Raw genomic sequence first — 23,104 nt, 5'->3', positions numbered from 1 at the left:
GGAAGCACAGGGAGGGAGCAGGAGGCAAAGGTAGCAACGGTGGGACCCATCGGCTGACCCTCCTATGAGCCCTGCCAGGTTGATTTGTTTCCCCCCTCTGCTGCAGCACTAGGAGGAAGTGATATCACATCATGTCACTTCTTCCTAGCGCTCTATGGAACCCGAGGAGGAAGGAGTGTAGCCTGAGTCCAGTGTCGGCAGACCCACCAGCACTTGGATGCTGTCTGCCGCCGGGATGAAGAGAGAGTGAAGGGGACTGACAGAAGTTGCATGTGGATAATCCTGCACTGAAAGTGGAACTGCATGAGTCAGTGGGTGGGGGGCGGAGGGGGGATAACAGAGTGTGTGTGGGTGTCACTGAGTGTGCGTGTACATGTGGGTGTATGCAGGGCTGTATTTACCACAAGGCAAACAAGGCATTTGCCTAGGGCGGCACATTCAGGGGGGGGGCGCCAAAAAACACCACCCCACGCTCCCAAACAAATGTCTTGTTTGCCTCGTGTCCTGAGGCTGTCCTTCTTAGGACCCCCCCCTCCGCAAGGTGTTAAACTACTAATATCCTAGCCAGGTGGCAAGGAAGCGCTGTCCTCTGCTCTTCTTGCTCTCTCACGCTCTGTGAGTTTGTGAGTGAGTGTAGCTGTCAGTGCGTGTATAGCTGTCAGTGTGTGTCAAATCAGTGAGGACGGGTATGTCTGTGAGTGTGTGTCAGTGTGTGTCTGTCATTTTATGTGTATCTGAGAGTGTGTGTCTGCCAGTGAATGGGTATGTCAGTGTGTTTCTGTCAGTGAAAGTGTGTGTTAGTTAAACAGTGTGCGTGTCAATGACTGTATGTGTTTGCCAATGACTGTGTATCTGCAATTGAGTGTATGTGGGTGCATGTATCAATGAGGGCCTGTGTCTGTCAGTCCAAAAAAGTGGCCTTGACATGAATTGGGGGGGGGAATGTAGATTTAGGGGGTGCCCGGATTTAGTTGTGCCTAGGGCAGCACAACTCCAAAATACACCACTGGGTGTATGTATCTGTTGCATATACTGCTACTGCACACATACTGCTACATAAGCTACTGTGCATGCTGCTACCCACACTGTTACAAACACACACTACTGCACACACTCTACAGTGCTACACACATATACAAACACTTTATGTGTCTATATACAACAATGTTTTTTCATACTTAAAAATGTTGATTTATTTTATTACTAGTTTGGAAGTGAGAGGGATGAGGGTCCCTTAAGAATTATTTGCCTACAGGCGCTTGTGATGTATATTCAGCAATATGTATATACACATATACTGCTAAATAGTTTTTTGCCACACAATGTCCGCATGCTCCATTTGGTCATATTTGAGATGATTCTAGATACATTTTATCTACTATGAGAAACTGCACATGCCTCCCCTCCCCATAATAGAACATATTTTGGAACTTACTCATATCAGGTTCATCAATCACCGATGTCAGTTAGTTGTATTGTTATCCTGAGTAAGTGCAGAATACCGTATTTCTTTGGAAACCAAATTCTCATGTTTAGTGTCCTGTGTGCAGACAGTTTCCTGCTAGAAACAGGACTCTTTTATACCTCACTGAGTTCTCTTGGAAAACTGCACATATTGTGTCCAATTTATAAGAGTATAAAAAACAAAAGCTTAAGCATTAGTCAGATAAGTTTTGCTTTCTAGAAACATGGCACAGAAGGATATAGAGAACAAAGCAAGACAATGCACACTTAAAAAAAAAAAAAAAAAGTAAATGCAAGGGTAAAAAAAATTACAAAATATATTCAGCCTAAAATGATCTATAATCCTGACAACATAATCAATGCATTCCAGAAAAAGCTAATTTGTATAATGGTAAAAGAAAACAAAAGATTGTCATATTAAACAAACACTCCAAGGTGTGCAACCTCCGTGCCCTGGCTCTCTCCCAGTATAAAAAGTTAAACTCTTTTGTTAACTGGGGTTGCTCCCCGACTCAATGAGAATTGCATGTTCTCAAATTCTTAGCTAAGCCTGGCAGCTTAGCTCACTAGCTGAGAGGGATCAGCTAATGTGCTCAGCAAATGAGCTGGCCCTGCTGTACTTGGCTCAGCAGAGCTAGCGGAACCTCCTAGCATGAACTTCTGGCTGTCCGGCTGGATGGGGCTGCCACCAAGGGAATCCAAATAGTTTAATTGCTTGCATTGGGGGAGGTGCCAGGGCACCATAACCACTACATACCAATTGCCCTTTCAAACATATGCATGTGTTATGTCCGTAAATGTATCCTGCATGTACTGAATAACTCATAAGTGATGAATTGAGGCTGCATATGGAGCAGATTAAATCACAGGCATTTACACCAGTCATTTGCCCACAATTTGGGCCAAAAGTAACACAGCTGGAAAAAAAACAATTGTAACTTGTATTTGTATTTTAATTCTATTTATTCCTTCAATTATGTTGAAATGGGTTCTATCCTCCTCATAATTGAATGGCTGTAACTTATTTTTGAGCAAGTCGCAAACTGGATTTAACTAAGCAAATAGGTAAGAGCCTCCTATTGGATAGTTACTGAATGGGGGATTATCTTTCAGATGGCAACAAGTTATTTAACCCTAACTGAGTAGCTTCTCATTTCTTAAATAACCATGTCGAAAGACACATCCCGTGGTCGTGGAAAAGATGTTCGCCTATTTGAGAAGGGTCAAATCATTGGCATGCATCAAGCAGAGAAAACATGTAAGGAGATTGCAGAAACTACTAAAATTGGATTAAGTACTGTCAAACACATTATTAAATGTGGTCTGATGAGTCCAGATTTACTCTGTTCCAGAGTGATGGGCACATCAGGGTAAGAAGAGAGGCAGATGAAGTAATGCACCCATCATGCCTAGTGCCTACTGTACAAGCCTGTGGGGGCAGTGCTATGATCTCGGGTTGCTGCAGTTGGTCGGGTCTAGGTTCAGCAACATTATGTGCCAAAAGAATGACGTCAGCTGACTACCTGAATATACTGTATGACCAGGCTATTCCATCAATGGATTTTTTTCTTCCCTAATGGCACGGGCATATTCCAGGATTCATCTGGCTCCAGTTGTGAAAAAGTGGTTTAGGGAGCATGAGACATCATTTGCACACATGGATTGGTCACCACGGAGTCCAGACCTTAACCCCATTGAGAATCTTTGTGCAGTGGTCTGCCTCTCACATCATCAATACAAGATCTTGGTGAATAATGAATGCAACACTGAATGGAAATAAATCTTGTGACATTGCAGAAGCTTATCAAAACAATGCCACAGCAAATGTGTGCCGTAATCAAAGCTAACGGCGGTCCAACGAAATATGTGTGTGATCTGTTTTTTGGTTTTTTTTGCCCATGCAGTGTATTATGCCATCTTTACTTTGTCATTGACGTCCCATCTCCAGCCACAGGTTTTGTCCATTTACTAATCTGACGGACATATATAAATAGAACTGATATTTCATTCTATCGACATTAGTAAATAGAATAAGAAGGAATAAAGTAGATAATTAATTTGTGCTTTTTTAACATTTTGGTAAATACCGTTGCTGGACATCATTGTGTTCTATAATCTGTCGTAAATATATTTGTTGGACAAGCAGTTTACTATAAAATCCTTTAAAAGAACTAAAAAAACATTTAAGACTAAAGATGCATTATATAGCGAAAATAGGGCCTAAAACGGTTGGCAAGATAGGATTACTATCTAGTTGGCCTGCACTTAGCTGAACTTTTCAACTTGGGTCAAAACGAACCTGTTTCTCCTCAATTATTACGTCTCAGAGGTCTGTATGAGTACTATGCTCTTTTTTCAATTTATTTTATTTTTGTTTTTTCCACAGGCAGTCCATATTTTTAATGAATGGATCATCCTTTTAACCCCTTAAGGACCAAACTTCTGGAATAAAAGGGAATCATGACACGTCACACATGTCATGTTTCCTTAAGGGGTTAAACTGGGACATATATAAAAATATATCATCTGAATATACATCAGATTCAGTGCAGACATACAGTATGAATTTTCAGCATAGGTTAGGGTGACCAGACCTCTACCATAACAAGGAATGCTTATGAAAAAATGTATATGGAAAGGCTGTGTTATAAATCATGTCTGTACAGCAAGGATACATGTTTCATAAAGTTGGTGTATTTTCAGCCTAATATACATCCCCGATTAAAATTGTCACTTGCTCAATTTCCTTGTTTATTACTGAAGTGAACTAGTAGGAAAATGTTGTGATTTTCTTTTTTTATCAATAGGAATATAAATGCCTATCTTTAATTAAAACAGGATAGACTTTTTTAAAAAGATAATGAAATTTATATTTAGTTTTTACATGCAAAAAGGGGACATTGCAAAAAGTCGAGGCATGAGCAAGCATTATTGGTACATTTGATATCAAAGTAAAAGAATAGCATCTTTAGATTTGTAACGTACCTATATAATTGCAACACACACAGGGATTTTAATATAACAGATATAAAAGCACAAAATAAAAATTACCGAATACCGGTACATAAAAGGGTAAAAGTGAAGGAAGAACTATGCAGGTTGGGATTTTAATTTTTATGTTTTAATTATCAATGGACACAGTGTTGAGGCTAATTATAAAAGCCTATGTTATGCTTATAGAAGAGATTCCTTAGGTCAGGATATATTCATTGCCCTGCTACTTTGGTGGCCCTCTGGAGTTAATGCAGGGCTTAAGAGTAGTTTTTAGGAATTTATTCCATGGAACCCACATGAAAATGTACTGTTCATACCATTGGCAAGCAGGAAACCTAATCTCATCCAATGATCTTATCATTTCTACTTTATCTATAGAGTAATGGACCGAATCACAGTTGAGTTCCAATGGCCAGTATCAAAGTTTTGGCTGCATTCAGAAAACAAGGGAGTAAAGCATGTTTATATTTACTCTTTGTAAGAGGGGAGTATTGGAACAAGTAAGTCAATGGTGTAAATGGCACCATTTTAGACCAATTGTCAGGATCGTGACAGGGATCCAACATGCAGAATGCAAACAGGAGATAGGTGCGTATACCGGACCTTAGAATGACCGGACTAACGTAAGGCAGAGAATGGTCAGAGACAGGTCGAGGGAACGATAGAGCAGGTAAGCGAGAGACAAGCAGAGTCAAAAGTATAAGAGAGGTAAGCAGGGTCGAAAATACAAAGCCGAATCAAAAACCAAAAGACAATAGAAATAAGAGCACTGCGTGACCAGACTAGCTAGAACCACGACAGGGCAATGAATCATTACAAATAACACTCTTTTATACCTTGGCTCTTTAATTGTTGACCCAGCCCCCAACAAGTCCTGATTCGTGGTTTCTGGCGGGTCGGGACGTGATTGACGTCATGACGTCGGCTAATGAGCGCCGCGTCATAAAAGGAGGCGGAGCTATCGCGGCCGGCGTGTAAACGGCCGGGGAGACTGAGGAGATCGGGCGTGCCAGCCCCCTTTTGAGGACGGACGTGTAGGTGTCTAGCCTCCTCTGAGGTAGACACCATAGGCAACATGACAGTACCCCCCCTCTCAGAAACGCCCACCGGGCGGAAGGAACCGGGGCGAGACGGAAAACGAGCATGAAATGCCCGGAGGAGACGAGGGGTATGCACATTTTCACGGACCACCCAAGACCTTTCTTCAGGCCTATACCCCTTCCAGTCAACAAGATATTGCAACTTCCCCCAGGAAATACGAGAATCAAGAATGGATTTGATTTCATATTCCTCCTGACCCTCAACCTGGACCGAATGAGGGGAGGACACAGTGGACAAAAATCTGTTACAAACAAGAGGCTTCAACAAAGAAACATGAAAAGAGTTTGGGATGCGCAGGGCGTGAGGAAGGGCAAGACGATACGCAACCGGGTTAATCCGACTCAGGACCTTGTAAGGGCCTATGTAGCGAGGAGCAAATTTCATGGAAGGAACCTTCAAGCGGATGTTTCTGGTACTCAACCACACCTTATCACCTGGGGCAAAAACCGGAGCCACCCGTCTACGTTTGTCAGTGTGCCGTTTGAACACCGCGGAATTCTGAAGAAGAATTTGTCGAGTCTGATCCCACAACTTTCTCAGATTGGCAAAATGAACATCAACCGACGGTACCCCTTGGGAAGGGGAAACTGACGGAAGAATGGTAAGATGAAAGCCATAATTCAAGACAAAGGGGCTAGTACGAGTAGATTCACAAACGAGATTGTTGTGTGCAAACTCCGCCCAAGGAATCAGACCGACCCAATCGTCCTGGTGTTCAGAAACAAAACAACGTAAATATTGTTCAGTCTTTTGGTTGGTGCGCTCGGCTGCTCCGTTGGATGATAGGCAGAGGAGAAATTCAATTTGATACCCAACTGAGAACAGAAGGGCTTCCAAAACCGGGAAACAAATTGGGAACCCCTATCAGAAACGATTTCAGAAGGAATACCATGTAAACGAAAAATCTCCTTTGTGAATATTTCAGCCAATTCGGGAGAAGAGGGCAGTTTAGGCAAGGGTACGAAATTAGCCATCTTAGTAAACCTGTCAATCACCGTGAGAATAACAGTATGTTTCTTAGAAACAGGCAAATCGACAATGAAGTCCATAGCCAAACAGGTCCATGGTTTCTCAGGAATTTCTAAGGGTTGCAAAAACCCACATGGGAGCGTATGAGGTTGCTTAGTCTTCATACAAACATCACATGCCCTGACAAAATCCCTTATATCCTTACGTAAAGAAGACCACCAGAATTCTTTGGAAATTAGAGAAGTTTTGCGTATGCCGGGATGCCCAGCAACTTTACTATCATGAAAGCAACGCAGCAGTTCCACTTGGAGCTCAGGAGGAACGAAGTACCGAGCCCCAGGAACAGGTTTAGGAGCTAGATGTTGTACTTTCTCAATCTCAGCAAGCAACGGCGAGTGTATCCTGACACTTGTGTTGGCAATCATATTACACTTGGGAACGATAGAAGACAAAGCAGTTTCAGTCACAGTAGAAGGTTCATGTTGGCGGGACAACGCTTCTGCCTTGGAGTTCTTAGAACGTGGTCTATATGTGAGCACGTAATTGAAATGAGTAAGGAACAAAGACCAACGAGCTTGCCTGGCGGACAATCGCTTGGCCTCCCCTATATAGGACAAATTCTTGTGATCCGTCAAAATAGTAACCGGGTGTAAAGTCCCTTCCAACAAATGTCTCCATTCCTTTAAAGCCATAATGACCACTAACAGTTCCCTGTCTCCAATGTCATATCTACTTTCAGTCCCAGATAGTTTTTTAGAAAAAAAAACACATGGATATAACGGTTTATCCAAACCTTGCCTTTGGGACAAGACTGCACCTATACCTGACTCCGAGGCGTCTACCTCGAGTAAAAAAGGCAACGAGGTGTCAGGATGAACTAATATCGGCGCTGAAGCAAAATGCTCCTTGAGTGTTTTGAAAGCAGAGAGAGCCTCCGTAGGCCATGTTTTGGTATCAGCGAGCGTTTCCCGGCCGGTTAGGACAATTTAGGCGTAGGTGACCTCTTAATCCACAATACAGACAAAGACCCTCCCTTCTCCTGTACTGTCTCTCATCTTCTGAGAGCCGAGTGGTTCCTATTTGCATAGGTTCTGGAAGAGCTAAAGTTGTAGAATCAGAATTCTGAAATGAGGGGAAGTGACACGAGAAGAAGCACCCACTGTGGCTACCTCTAGGCCTGTACTTACAGGGGAGATAGAGGGAGTACGCATCTCCACTGACTGATTATTAGGACGAGATAGCAAAGCTTGCAAAGCTAGGGCCATCTGATCCATTCTATGGTCCATGGCCTCAAATCTAGAGTCAGGAGAACCGACCTGAGAGTTTGTACCTGCAGGATCCAAACCTTGCCTTTAGGACAAGACTGCACCTATACCTGACTCCGAGGCGTCTACCTCGAGTAAAAAAGGCAACGAGGTGTCAGGATGAACTGATATCGGCGCTGAGGCAAAATGTTCCTTGAGTGTTTTGAAAGCAGAGAGAGCCTCCGTATGCCATGTTTTGGTATCAGCACCCTGCTTAGTCATATTAGTTTAGGTACCTTTCCCATTGGTAAAACTTGGTCCACCCCAGGTATGTCGTACCTGCAGGATCCATTGTCCCTGTCGTAATGTCAGGATCGTGACAGGGATCCAACACACAGAATGCAAACAGGAGATAGGTACGTATACCGGTCCTTAGAATGGTCGGACTAACGTAAGGAGTAGGCAAAGAATGGTCAGAGACAAGCCGAGGTTGAGGGAACGAGAGAGCAGGTAAGCAAGAGACAAGCCGAGTCAAAAGGATAAGAGAGGTAAGCAGGGTCGAAAATACAAAGCCGAATCAAAATCCAAAAGACAATAAAAATAAGAGCACTGAGTGACCAGACTAGCTAGAACCACGACAGGGCAATGAATCATTACAAATAACACTCTTTTATACCTTGGCTCTTTAATTGTTGACCCCGCCCCCAACAAGTCCTGATTCGTGGTTTCTGGCGGGTCGGGACGTGATTGACGTCATGACGTCGGCTAATGAGCGCCGCATCATAAAAGGAGGCGGAGCTATCGCGGCCGGCGTGTAAACGGCCGGGGAGACTGAGATCGGGCATGCCAGCCCCCTTTTGAGGACGGACGTCTAGGTGTCTAGCCTCCTCTGAGGTAGACACCATAGGTAACATGACACTAATAAAGCCATGTTTGAGGACATTGCCACCAAATGTGAGCTGATGAACCCAAGTGAGAACCGCATCTCCAGCAATTTATGGATGAGGAAATCTTATGTAAGGTCAAAGGAGTGAGATGCCCTCGACTAATTAGTTTATTATTAGTCAGTCGCATGTGAGAGTCAATGGAGGAAGCCAGCATGAGCAAAAACATGTACATACTTCCACTCCATTTCAAAATTGTAAAACTCTAGTTCTCCTGACCATGCTTTAGCATATAAAGGTGTGTTTTTGTTTTTTTCTTGTAGATGTTGTTTACTTGGCATTAATGCAGAATGTTTCAAATTTGCTTCTGGTCTGGTGCCTTAGTAAGTATAGTTTTTTTAAAAAGTACTGGAATTATTCCCCTAAGGTACCAGAGATATGGGACAGATATGCGAAAGGGATAACACAAGAACGTTTAGGTACCTTTCCCATTGGTAAAACTTGGTCCACCCCAGGTATGTCTAGGGAGATACCTGCCACCCCAAGGGTGGAAACAACGGGTTGTGAGACACTGGGTATAGCGGTGAAAAAATATGACAGGTGAAATTCTCATTTGTGTTTCCTCCAAGTTTCAATAGTAGGGTGTAAAGGTTTTCATAACGAAGGATAGACTTTTTAAGACTTTTATTTGTAGACATTTTTGTGTATTTAAAAAAAAAAAAAAAGTCTAGTCCTTACAACAAATCCATTATGCCTTAACCCGTTAACGCCGTTACGGCATTCCATGCCGTCCCCATTATAATGGGCTTTAAAGCCGTTGCGGCGGCATGGAACGCCGTAACGGCTTTGAGCCCCAGGAGGTAAGTTATACTCACCTCCGCCGCGATCCTCTTCTGGGGGGCTGCCTGACAGCCCAGGCAGCCCTCCCACGGCAAATGAGGCCCCCGCGGGCAATGTGATCGCTCTCAAAGAGCGATCACATGGCCCCTTTAGCTGGCTGGGAATCTGCCAGCAGGGGGACTGTCTAAAATATCAGGCAGTCCCCCTGCTGGTAAGAAAGTATAAAAAAATAAATTAAACATGTTAAAAAATTTATTTAAAATATTTTTTTATATATATAATATGTATATATATTATGTATATAATATATATACATATTATATATATGTAACGTCATACAAAGTGTATTTTAATACTAATATAAGTATATATATATATATATTAGCATGAAAATACACTTAGAATGACGTTACATATATATAATATGCATATATATGGCCGTTGAAATAGCTCCATGGGCTAATGCATCATCAGCAGAATCTGTTCTGGGTTGCAGGTTCAAATCCCGGCAGGGTTGACTCAGCCCTTCATCCTTCCGAGGTAGATAAAATGAGTACCATTAAATTGGGTGATATTAACAACCCCTGGATGTTGGGCTAATGTAACATCCCCAGGATGTACTTGGAAACCAGAGTAATCTGAATGTACCTTTCCTGGTTAAATACTTTATTATTATATACGTATAATTAAAATAATAAATAAATAAAATATTGAAACAAAATTTTATATAAATTATATATTCATATGTAATTTCATTCTAACAGTATTTTGTTATTAATATTGGTAACAAAATACACTTAGAATGACATTCTATATATATCTATATATAAAATACAAATAACCACAAATATATATATATAGATAAATACATATAATTACATAAAAGATTACATTAGTATACACGTAGAATTTAAATACATATATGTATATATTAAAATTCTACATGTATATTTAAGTAATCTTTTAACATAATTATGTCATTTGATTAATTAAAATTTGATTGACATGCCTGACAACACAGGGAGAAAGTGCAGAGAATTTAATTCACAAGCACTATATTTGACCCTGTAACTCTCCAAGACACCATAAAACCTGTACATAGGGGGTACTGTTTTACTCGGGAAACTTCGCTGAACTCAAATATTAGTGTTTCAAACTGGTAAATTGTATTACAACGATGATATTTTAAGTAAAAGTGACGTTTTTTGAATGTTTTACAAACGAACGGCACTTTTATGGACTATATTATGGTTGTAATATGTTTTACTGTTTTAAAACACTAATATTTGTGTTTAGTGAAGTCTCCCAAGAATAACAGTACCCCCCATGTACAGGTTTCATGGTGTTTTGGAAAGTTAGAGAGTCACATATAAGGCTTGCATTTCATTTTTTTGACATTTAAATTTGCCAGATTTGTTATGTTGCCTTTGAGAGCGTATGGTAGTGGAATGAGAATTACCCCCATGATGGCATAGCATTTGCAAAAGTAGACAACCCAAGGTATTGCAAGTGGGGTATGTCCAGTCTTTCTTAATAGCCACTTAGTCACAAACACTGGCAAAATATTTGTTTTTTGCTTTTTTAACACAAAAACAAATATAAACGCTAACTTTGGCCAGTGTTTGTGACTAAGTGGCTACTAAAAAAGGCTACTAAAAAAGACTAAACATACCCCACTTTCAATAGGTTTGGTTGTCTACTTTTTCAAATGGTATGCCATTATGGGGGTAATTCTCATTCCTGGGCTACCATACCGTCTCAAAGGTAACATTACCAATCTTTGAAAATGGAACGTTCTATATTTGACCCTGTAACTTTCCAAAACACCATAAAACCTGTTAATGGGGGGGTACTGTTGTACTCGTGAGACATCGCTGATTACAAATATGTGCATTTTTTGTGCAGTAAAACCTAACAGTATTATGACATTCACAGCTAAAATGTCAGATGGAAATTCAATTTTTTTTTTTAAATCTTATTTTCTCACATTTTTTTTAAATTTTATTAATAACGAATTATGTTCCATATATGAATAGTTAATGATAAATGAAAGCCCTGTTTCTCCTGAACAAAATGATATATAATAAGTGTGGGTGCATATAATATGAAAGAGGGGAACTACGGTTGAACAGACATATAGCGCAAATTCCAGTTTTTGTTTACGTTTTGTTTTGATCAGAACGTGCACTATTGACTCCGTCCTGAAGGGGTTAAATGTAAGGTCTATGTCTAAAAAAAAAGATGCCTTTATAAATTTTTCAAAATTATTTTTTACAATTTATTTTTATTTCAGTACATGAAACCCTACCTCTCCTACAGGTTCTGCATCTAAGCTAACTCACCCCTATTTTACCTAGTGCTAACTTCCTTGTTCAACCATGTCAGTGTCCAATCTAAGCATAGTGAACACATTTGGAAGCTATAAAATATGCACATGAAAATAAATATTGGCAGAAAATCATCATATAACATTAGATGATTACATGCTTGATATTGTGCAAATTATTTGAATAAAATATTATTGTGCTGTAATAGGTCCCAGAATTATCCCACTCTGATTCTTCTTACTTTCTAAGAAGTTTTTCATTATCTAAACTTATCTAATTTAAAAATAAACACTGTAAAATAGGTTCCAAATGAACATTTTATTTCAGGAAGCGTTAAACCCCTTAGTGACCGTGGACGTATCGGGTACGTCTGACAAAAAATGTCGAGGCATCCTGCAATACCTCCCCTTGCTGCCGGGTAATCACTCCCCCGGAGCGATCACTTCCGGGTTGCCCCACGTGGCGTCTGGCAGTGTAGCAGAGCATCAGAAGCCATCAGGCAGGCTTCCGATTCTCTGCCTGTCTCCTGAGTGCCTCTAGGGGTAAAATTTTGTAAAAAGCATTAAAAAAATGTAAAATATATAAGTAATAACCCCCTCCCACCCCCCAGGACCTTGGACGTACCTAGTATGTCCGAGGTATTCTTAATTACTTATCCGATTGCTGCCTTTCCCCTTCCAGTGATTGGTGTTCCTCTCCGTCTGGGGGGACTGTCTCTGCAAATTAGGAACCCATGGTCATGTGATCGCTCTCAAAGAGTAGTCACATGGCCACAATAGACGTCCATAGTGTTGCCTAAAGGGGGACAGTCTCAACTGACAGGCAGTACCCCTGCTGATGAATTTAAAAAAAAAAAAAAAAGTTTTCAAATAAAAATATATATATATATATATTTTTTTTAAATAATAAAGTATATATGTAATGTTATTCTTACTGTATGTTGATATTAATATATATATATTTATATCGAAATACACTTATGTATGTGTAAATATGTATGTGTAAATAAATAAAAATAATACGACATATACATATGTCCATATACATAATTACATAAATAATTTTATAAATATACACGTAGACTTCAAATATATAAATACGTATATATATTTAAATTCTACCTGCATATTTATGTAATATTTTTACATAACGAAGTAATTTTATTGATTGCAATTTGGGGGACTTGCCTGACAACCCAGGCCGAAAGGCCAGAGAATTTAATTTGCTAGCACTATATTTAACCCTGTAACTTTCCAAGACACCCTAAAACCTGTACATGGTGGGTACTGTTTTACTCGGTAGACTTCGCTGAACACAAATATTAGTGTTTCAAAACAGTAAAACATATCACAGCAATTATATTATCAGTGAAAGTTACGTTTTTTGCACTTTTCACACACAAACGGCACTTTCAGTCTTTTTTAGTAGCCACTTAGTCACAAACACTGGCCAAAGTTAGTGAAAAAGAGTGAGCTGGTGCCAGGGAAGATGATTTAGCTATGATGCCTAGAGTGTCTCTTTAACCTTACGGCTTAACAGTAATCTATACATAGGGTTGCCATATCCGCCATGTTTTCCTGGGCACGCATAACTTCATCATGCTGATTGGCAGCACATGAAAATGCTGCCATGTATTATGGATAATGTATATGCTCAAGGATTCCATTGATTTATGGCATGGCATAGATAAAATAATGTTGCAACTTACATAATTGTTTCTAAAAACACAGCTCGGTGTTAAACATCCAACTATTTTCCAAACATGGCAATACGGGATCATTATTTATCATAAAAATACTTTGACTAAAAGTGAGATGGAATTTAAACTTCATTATGAAATAGCAAGAAACTCTAGTTCTTTGAGCTCAAATCAGTCTTAAATACACGGGTTAATACTAGCTATTGATGCAGTGTTTTTTTTATTTTAGTGGTTATAGAGTTTTCATGTTAATCTTGGAAACCCCATTGTGACTAAATACACTTCACTGAATGCTTTAATTTATAAAACCGAAAAAAAAAAACGCTTCTGTACGATATTTAATATACACGTATAATGCGTGCATTCATGGGAGTTACTGCCGCAATACCTGGAGGCTACGCATCACTCGGTCCTCCATGTTTGTAGTCTTTATTGCTGTGCTGACGCTAAAGTTTAAATAGTCAAAAAGTATAACCTGTCATTTATACATTTGCTCACAGTTTGACTCTTGAACTGTATAAATGGAATTGTATTCTTTATAGTGAAACCAAATTATGTCAGTCATGACAAATAGACTTCAACCCCTTATGGACACACGCAGGGGCGGACTGAGAGCCTTTGGGGCCCCCGGCCAAAATTAGATCCCAGGCCCTTTGAATGCACAAATATATGTGCATTAAATAAATGTTAAAGGATCACTATAGTGTCAGGAAAACAAAGCGGTTTTCCTGACACTATAGTGCCCTAAGGGTGCCCCCATCCTCAGGGTCCCCCTCCCGTGGCTAGTCACATCCTACCTCTTTCTGTCACTAGTCACCTCCTCCCTCACTCTGTCACTAGAGTGAGGGGGTGACTAGTGACAGAGTGAGGGAGGGGGGGGACTAGTGACAGAGTGAGGGAGGGAGGGGGTGACACAGTGACAGAGGGAGGGATGGGGTGACTAGTGACAGAGGGAGGGATGGGGTGACTAGTGACAGAGGGAGGGAGGCGTGACTAATGACAGAGGGAGGGGGTAACACAATTACAGAGGGAGGGGGTGACAATGACAGAGGGAGGGATGGGGTGACACATGGAGTGATTAGTGACACAGTGACGGAGGGAGGGGTTGACTAGTGACAGAGGGAGGGGTGACTAGTGGCAGTGAGGGAGGGGGTGACACAGTGACAGGTGACTAGTGACAGAGGGAGGGGGTGACTAGTGACAGAGGGAGGGAGGAGTGACTCGTGACAGAGGGAGAAAGGGGTGACAGAGAGAAGGGGTGACTAGTCACAGAGGGAGGGGGTGACTAGTGACAGAGGGAGGGAGCGGTGACAGTGACTCAGAGAGGGGGTGACTAGTGACAGAGGGAGGGAGGGCTGACTAGTGACAGAGGGAGGGGGTGACTAGTGACAGAGGGAGGGTGGGGGTGACACAGTGACGGAGGGAGGGGGTGACTAGTGACACAGGGAGGGGTGACTAGTGACACAGTGACAGAGGGAGGGTGGGGGTGATTAGTGACAGAGGGAGGGGGTGACACAGTGACAGAGGGAGGGGGTGACTAGTGACAGAGGGAGGGGGTGACTAGTGACACAGTGGGGGGGTGACTAGTGACACAGTGGGGGTTACTAGTGACAGAGGGAGGGAGAGGTGACAGTGACAGAGAGAGGGGATGACTAGTGACAGAGGGAGGGGGTGACACAGTGACAGAGGGAGGGGTGACACAGTGACAGAGGGAGGGGGTGACAGACACATTGACAGAGGGAGGGGGGTGACAGTGACTGGGGGTGACACATTGACGGAGGGAGTGACTAGTGACAGAGGGAGGGGGTGACTAGTGACAGAGGGAGGGGGTGACAGAGGGAGAGGGGTGACAGTGACAGAGGGAGGGTGGTGACAGTGACAGAGAGAGGGGGGTGACAGTGACAGAGAGAGGGGGGTGACAGTGACAGAGAGAAGGGGTGACAGTGACAGAGAGAGGGGTGACAGAGGGAGGGGGTGACTGACAGAGAGGGAGGGTGACAGTGACAGAGGGAGGGTGGTGACAGTGACAGAGAGAGGGGTGACAGAGGGAGGGGGTGACTGACAGAGAGGGAGGGTGACAGTGACAGAGGGAGGGGTGACAGAGGGAGGGGGTGACAGTGACAGAGAGAGGGGTGACAGAGGGAGGGTGGTGACAGTGACAGAGAGAGGGGGGTGACAGTGACAGAGAGAAGGGGTGACAGAGAGAGGGGTGACAGAGGGAGGGGGTGACTGACAGAGAGGGAGGGTGACAGTGACAGAGGGAGGGGTGACAGAGGGAGGGGGTGACAGTGAGAGGGGTGACAGAGGGAGGGTGGTGACAGTGACAGAGAGAGGGAGGGTGGTGACAGTGACAGGGAGGGTGGTGAGTAGTTCCTACCTGTCTCTCTGCTCCCTCTGGTCTCCCTGGTTGCTGCTCCTTCCCCTGCTGATCGGGCTCTGTGTGAGAGGAGAGTACAGGAAGTGAGGTCACTTCCTGGCCCCGCCTCTCCCCATCACACAGAGCCGCACGGGACAGGGAGAAGGAGACCTGGCAGAGAGCTGGTGAAGGGGGGGGGGGGGGGGGATTTACAGAGCGGTAGGTTGCTGGGGCCCTGCGCTGCATCAGGGGCCCCAGCAACCTAATAAAGGAAATGATTTTTAAATTTTTTTTGCCATTCCAGTTGGAGAGATCTCTGATCTCTCCAGCTGGAGCATGGCTGTGCTGCCGGGCCCCTGGCTGCCTCGGGCCCTCGGTCCATGGCCGATGTGCCCGAGTGGTCAGTCCGCCCCTGGACACACGACATGTGTGACATGTCATGATTCCCTTTTATTCCAGAAGTTTGGTCCTTAAGGGGTTAATGGGCTTCATAATCAGGCATTCATGTTTGATCATTTAATGGGTATTTTAGAATCGTGTTGGCAAGAATTGTAAGGATTAACCATACGTGTACAAGGTGAAAGAGTGATGTATTACATTTTTACATGAAATCTGTGTTTAAATTAAGGCTGCAACCATTGCAGGATTAGGATTGACTAACTAGTCCATTTGCAGACAGTTTTTTTTTTTTTTTTTTTAGCTTTGAATTATCTGTTACTGAAAGTCTGTCTTCTAAAACATATTATTAAAAAAAACTGCAGCACAGGCTTACCTATTTTCTTAGTAATAATGAACAGGTGGCCATAATTTGCAGGTTTTACAAGAAAATCATAGGTGTGGCACTAAATTCTTTGTTATATTCCATAGGAGGTCTATGGAGCAGATGGTGTCATTTAGAGAGGACTGTTAGAAGAAGAAAAAAAAAACTGGTGCTTTAGGTGAAAATCATTGGCTACGAAACCTGTACTAAGTGTGAAAAGCAGTATCGATGTGGAGTTCAGATTTTCTGTTGGCTTTTGCATATCAAGGTTTTTTTTTTTATTGACAATCGGGAGACATCCTGGAGATTTGATAATTAAAATTTATCCAATTATATTATTTCAGAGATAAAATAAATTTTCCTTTTAAGAGCAAAACTGAAATAGCAACTTTTCCCACTTTTTTTTTAAATAAAAATAAATACATGTGTTATTACATTTCATTTTTTGGTTTTAGAATAGGCACTTGATGTGTTTGTACTGATTTGAGAAATTAGCCATTGAGAATAAAAATAATTAAAAAGTGACCTTAACAGATTTCAAGACAAAAATGGCTTATTGCATAATGCATGCTTTACCATTTATTAGATTTTCAAACCTATATAGTAGTTATAAAAAAGATTTTTAATCTGTTTGATTTTATATCACATATTTTATAAGTCATATCACACAAATTTACAATACAGCCTATAGCTAGTGTATCCAAGCGGAATAATATTCATTCTTGTCAGTAAAAAGCATTTGCTACTAGGACACTATAGGTACTGTAACTGATTTATCTGATTTGAAGTGGTTATCGTGTCTGCAGTTCCCTGGCGCCATCCATTCAACGTTAAGCTACTCTTTGGTGCTTGGACAAATGAGGAGGCATGAGCCTGAGCTGGAACGATGGCTAAGATTAGTTAAAGTTGTAAGCTTACAACAAACTGCCCCCATTGCTATTATGACTTGGTGTGGCTAGAAAGAAATATTCTCTTTCTTAGCTATACAGCCAGCATTTGCAGGGTTGTGGTGGCCAGGGACCCATGTCTAGCTTCAAAATGGTTTAACACTTAATAGAAGGACAGCAGGGGCCTCTAGCCGCTATATCAATTCAATAAAATGAAATCGTTATAGTGCCCGCAGTGTTCCTTTACATATAGTCAATAGAAGCAGTTATAAAATGCTGACAGATTTTTTTGGTCCAACCCCTATAGTTACTACCTGCATGCTAATCTTATATGCCCCCATTGATACCAACCTCCTAACATATAGAGGAATAAAAATCGAGACTGGGTGGACAGACCTAAAGGGGATGATTCAGTAAGCGACAAAGGGGTAAAGAGAAACACAACAGTTGGGGGGGAGGGTAAAGAAAGTTACAGATGTGGACTATTGGGGTAAGGAGCTGCACAGGGGTTTGAGGGGTAAGGAGAGATCAGGACAGTTGTTGGATTCTTAAAGTATTTGAGGTCCGAGTCCAAAATAAAATCTGATGCACCCCAAACCAAAAATGCCATACTAAATGTGATGAACTACAAACCCAGAGACACACACACACATACATGTTTACAGACACAATCGTGCTCAGATAATTAGACAAAATCATACACAGGCAAATGCATACAAATATACTTGTCCGCAGGAATATTCACGAAACTAGACACACAGAAAAACTAATGCACATATACATTTAAAGCTTTACTTCAATGTTTTTTTTTTTTGTGTAGAATAGAATAATGTCCTATTGGAATTATTCTATCAATCCCTCTTCTAGAGAAATTTTCAAAAGTGTTTTTAAAATAACGTTTATCTACCTTAGTCCAGCTCCCGGCACTGCTCGTCATGCCCCCGTCTGACATCACGGAGGCTACGCCAGAGTCCAATCAGAGGTTTTTCTTAGAGAAGCCTTTGATTGTGTGATTGGACCATTTTACCGTCTGACTGCAACTTGCCCCTGGCACACAATTAACAATAACCCTTGATGTGCAGTGTTTCAAGCGGACACACTGCATGCCCAGGCTCCTACCGCCATGACCAGTTCAAAAAGCAGAAGTGGTCATGAAGGTTAGATAATTCATGTAATCTCACAGACAGACCTAGAGAGAGATTGTTTCGTATTTCTGAGCCCAGATATCAATAAGAGACCACCTTAAAGTAATGCTATTCTTATTAGAATGCATATAATGAGATGGTATATAAATGTTATGTATTGCTCCCAGTTTTCCTATGCTTTGGCGACCCCTGCCCTTAACATTTTTCACACCAAGACCTGTAAAATTGCAATTTATCTCCTGCTACATAGAACTTTTAATAAACGTGGTATGCTATATTGCCTCATTGGCTCAACGTAAATCCTGTAGGTCATGTGCGTTTAGGGGCTTACTTTATCTACAGGGGTCATGTTTCTGTCTCAATTCATACATATCAATATAGTAATACAACATTTTGAAAATTCATATCTATGCACAGTGAAATGCTGCATGATTCCATGTAAGGCTTTTTGCATGTCTCATAGGCAAATGTGATGATATCCTTTGGATGAGTACAGTTTAAGAACAGTAGGCCTTGCATTGTGTGTTGAATATTAAAGAAGAGATGCAAATATATTTTGACATGTGAACATTGCAAAACATCAATGTTCTCTCTTCTAGGGGAAAGGAGAGTCAGATGCTATGTGGAATTGCAAAATGAATACAGTATGTGAGGGATGGCCAAGCAGGCCTGCATTTTGTGTTTTTACTTCTGTTTAAGTGGCTGCAGAGGTCTGAAAATACACACAAACTTTATTTAGGTTTTAGGTTTCCAGATGTGAGAATTGTAGCTGTACCATGTGTTGCTAAGCTCCGATTGAGTCTCAGGTTCAGAACCATCATAAAATGTTTTATTCTTTCCTTCCCTGCCAGACCTTTGGCTGCTGCTGTAGTAAGTTCAGCTTCATATAGGCACAAATGGGAGAGTCGGGTTTGCAAATGGGGGCCTGAGGTTTGTCCATAGTAAGTGACCACCCAATTGGAGATTAGGCAACAGAGGTTGTGCCCTGGTACCCTCATTGTAAGTAGTTGTATTAGACTTGTTTGATTGTCATGTGCCGCTCCCTGCATGCACCGCTTTGGACAGAAAGTTGACAACTCTCCTTCTGAGCTAAGCGCAATGGTGAGGGTTTAGCGCATGAACTGAAATCGATCCGATGATGCTTTCAGGAAATGAGCTAGCCATGTACTGCAGATCTTGGCTTAGGAGAACTAACAGAAGCTCCTGCTAAGTGCTTCTGGCGTTCCCCCATTGGTAGTGGAGGAAGAGAGTGTCACCCATAAAAATCTAGGTAAGATGTCAAGCCCTTTTTAAATGGTTTGGCTACTTACAATAGGGTGGTGTCAATGTGCAATAGTGGTTATGGTACTTGGAGTATTCCATTAATACAACAAGCGTACATTTTTATAGCATGTATAAGAATTTATGCCATACATTATGTCATTAAAACAGAAGAGGAATCTACTGAAATTTGTGTGCATATTTATGTCTTTTGGTTTGTTTGTTTTTTGCATGTGTGCTGTTTGTCTCTCAATCAAAATGATGTAGGTGGGGGTCTAGAATGAAATGAAAAATCATAGTACGCATAACAGAGCCATTATCTGGATGGAAATTTTCTGAATGAAGTTTCTCTGGACTCCTTAAAAAATGTTAATAACACACAGTGAAGTTCACAAAATTCCAAGGAGGAAAATTCATGAACTTTTGCCCCCCCCCCCAACCCCCTCCTTCGTTCCTAGTTCATCCATGTTTGCTTGTATTGAATATACAAAAATAAAGCATCAGTTTCTTAGGCATATAGCAGAGAGTTTAAAGGGTTAATTTAGCACTGTTGGATAATTGTCACCAGTGGATGTGGGGCTAATGTCACCAGAGAATTTAGGAATATGTGTATAGCGGTAGCTTAGATAGAGCTATAGTATGGCAACAGCAATTCGCACATGACAATTCATTGTTTAGTCTGTAAATCACGCTAGTTGGTCCAAACGCTGCCACTAACATATCCGATGAGCTGTAAAAATTATTTGTTAGCACTGAAAATAAATTAGATTCACCTCAGGATACAATAAAAAAAAATGCAATTGCTCGGAATCAATGTATACAAAGGATAATAACCTTGCCTAGTTACATCTTTTGCAAACCTTCCCATCCTGAACCAATGTGTTGAATTGTAAGCTATTTAGGACATCGACTTCTGTGTCTGTTTACATTGCGATGTGTAATTCTTTGTTTCCTCAATCGCTGTGTTATAAAAAGAAATAAAATAAAGAATGTATGAACTCCGAACGTACTTCGGTTATGGTAGACTATATTTCCCACAATGCACCGCCAGCTGAGTTCCAAAGGTTAGCAGTTATTGGTTTATAATTTACAGTGTCTTTTGTACAGTTCAGTACTTTACTATTCAGCATCTATCTTGCTTATTATTTTTGATGAATGGCGTTTGTTTTGACATCTCTAATGTATTTGTTTATGCTTGCTTAATAAATGGGATGGTTTATGGAGATGAGTTTTAATGCTATTAATAATTTTAACAGTTACAGAGTTATTTTGTGTGTGTTTGTTTTTTTTCTTCCCAGATACCAGTCATAATTCCATGCCACAGAGTAATTTGCAGCAATGGAGATATTGGTAACTACAGCAGCGGTAACGCAAACAAACTGAAAGCGTTGCTTTTGGGCTTCGAGATGGTAATGAAACAGATGAAAAACGCGGCTTTCCATGCAGATCACCTATAGTTCTGACAGAGCGGGGATGCCTAACCCCACACACCATGCTTTACTCTTTCAAATTGCTCAGTAGAATACAGAGAAATTGTAAATATTTGAGTGACACATAAATATAATACAACATCCGAAGTGAAATGTGCAGTGGCACTAGTATATTAAAAAAGCTGGATGTGTCCTGTGGGACACAGCTTGTGTGCCCTTTCTTGTTTTTACATTTTACAGCAGAATGAGTACAGCAGACTGTGCCTGTTGTGCTTGTATTTTGTTCCCATCTCCTGTCCTGTTTTGTTCTATTTTTAATGCCCATTAAAGCAAGGAAAAGAGGGAAAGGGAGGGGCGTGGTAAATGCGAATTTCAACTGCCCCTTCAAGGAAGCATCTGGCTTACAGAGGGGACACCCGGCTGTATGTACCATAGTGTGTTATTGAAAGCAAAATAATATGTAGTACACGCCTCTCTATTCCTGCCCAGCCTTGTATTCCTTTAAAGCTCAAAACCTGTAGCTCTGCCAATTTCGATGCCCAACATTCCCACCTACTCTTTGATGTTTTAGCTTTGGGAACAATATCTCGTGTAAGTTTGTTGTCACAAGAAAGAAAAAAAAAAAGAGAGAGAAATAGGAATGTTTCAAGGAAATAGCTATTGTGATATTTGTTCAGTATTTTTTTTTATTTTTTTTTTAGATGTTGAAAAGATACTGATAACCGTTTTGGCTTCCTTCGTTTTGCCAGTTTATTTTTATTTTTTTTCTGCCAGTAAAAATAGCTTAATATAAACAAATGATTTGTGTAATGTTATAGTTGAAAAAGCATTGGAAAAAAAATTAACGGAGAGTTCATATCTGTTGTATTTCTGTTCACAATAAATTAGATTGTCGCAATCAGTGTTTTGGGTTGTTTTTTTCATGCTGTTTATTCATGGATTATTTATACAGCACACACGATACAAAGACTTTTAACAAAATGATTAATAATGCAGTTTTGAAATGAACTTCATTGCCAGTTTATTCTGTTTTTTTTTTATTATTATTATTATAAAAATGCCACTCGCACTAGAGAAATATAGCTCCAGATATTGTTATAGTAATCATTAAAGTAGACGTGATTCCAGAACAGCTGTTACTCAATACTTTAAACTGAAAATGCTCCGACCATCTATTTTCAATAGAGGGCAGCCTAGATTAGAAGAATTAAGGGCTTGTTTTACAGTGTGTTTAGCAAATCCTCATTCACCACATTTTTTTTTTCTCTACTGTTTTAAGAATGAATTTCAAAATGAACGGCACTGTCAAAATCTCTGCATTATTTGCACGGCTTCAGACAGCCTGCCCCAGGAATTAGCTGTCTGCTGCTATTACGGAACTGCTGGCTGCATCCCGTGTATGTATTTTGAAAGGTGCTCTAGTCAGATAGAAAGATGAAGAATGGCCTTTCTTTGCCAGTTATCACAGAGACTGCTAATGATCCCCAAAGTGTGGGTTGGTTTGGCCACTAATGAAGGGGTGCAAGAAGAGAGCAACCTCATGGGGGTCTATTTAAAAGAGAGGGGAAACCACACTGCTTCATATGTGCAATGTTAGCATTTTTTTTCTTTTCGGTGCTAATAATGCTTATTTTCTTATATGATGTCTTCATTCTCAGCAGTATTGTATTTGGCAAGAGGATTTTACTTATGATGGAATGCCCATGTTGCAAAAATAAGCTGAAAGGCATCCTGCCTTGCTGTG

The 23,104-nt window shown here is 41.0% G+C and overlaps 1 protein-coding gene across 2 annotated transcripts in view; it reads left to right on the top strand.

Moving 5' to 3' along the window:
- The window catches only part of MGMT (O-6-methylguanine-DNA methyltransferase), a 433,459-nt gene extending 411,201 nt beyond the window's left edge, over positions 1-22,258 (top strand). For both annotated transcript variants that reach the window (XM_063435142.1, XM_063435143.1), the window contains exon 6: positions 21,229-22,258. In XM_063435142.1, coding sequence (XP_063291212.1) covers positions 21,229-21,387 — 159 coding nt within the window. In that variant the 3' untranslated portion in view covers positions 21,388-22,258. The remainder of the gene's footprint in view (positions 1-21,228) is intronic.
- Positions 22,259-23,104: the final 846 nt, after the last annotated feature.

The sequence above is a fragment of the Pelobates fuscus genome, chromosome 10 (genome assembly GCF_036172605.1).
Source record: "Pelobates fuscus isolate aPelFus1 chromosome 10, aPelFus1.pri, whole genome shotgun sequence".
NCBI classification, from domain to species: Eukaryota; Metazoa; Chordata; class Amphibia; order Anura; family Pelobatidae; genus Pelobates; species Pelobates fuscus.
Note: the sequence above shows the minus strand (reverse complement) of the source record. Positions and strands in the feature narration are given on the sequence as shown.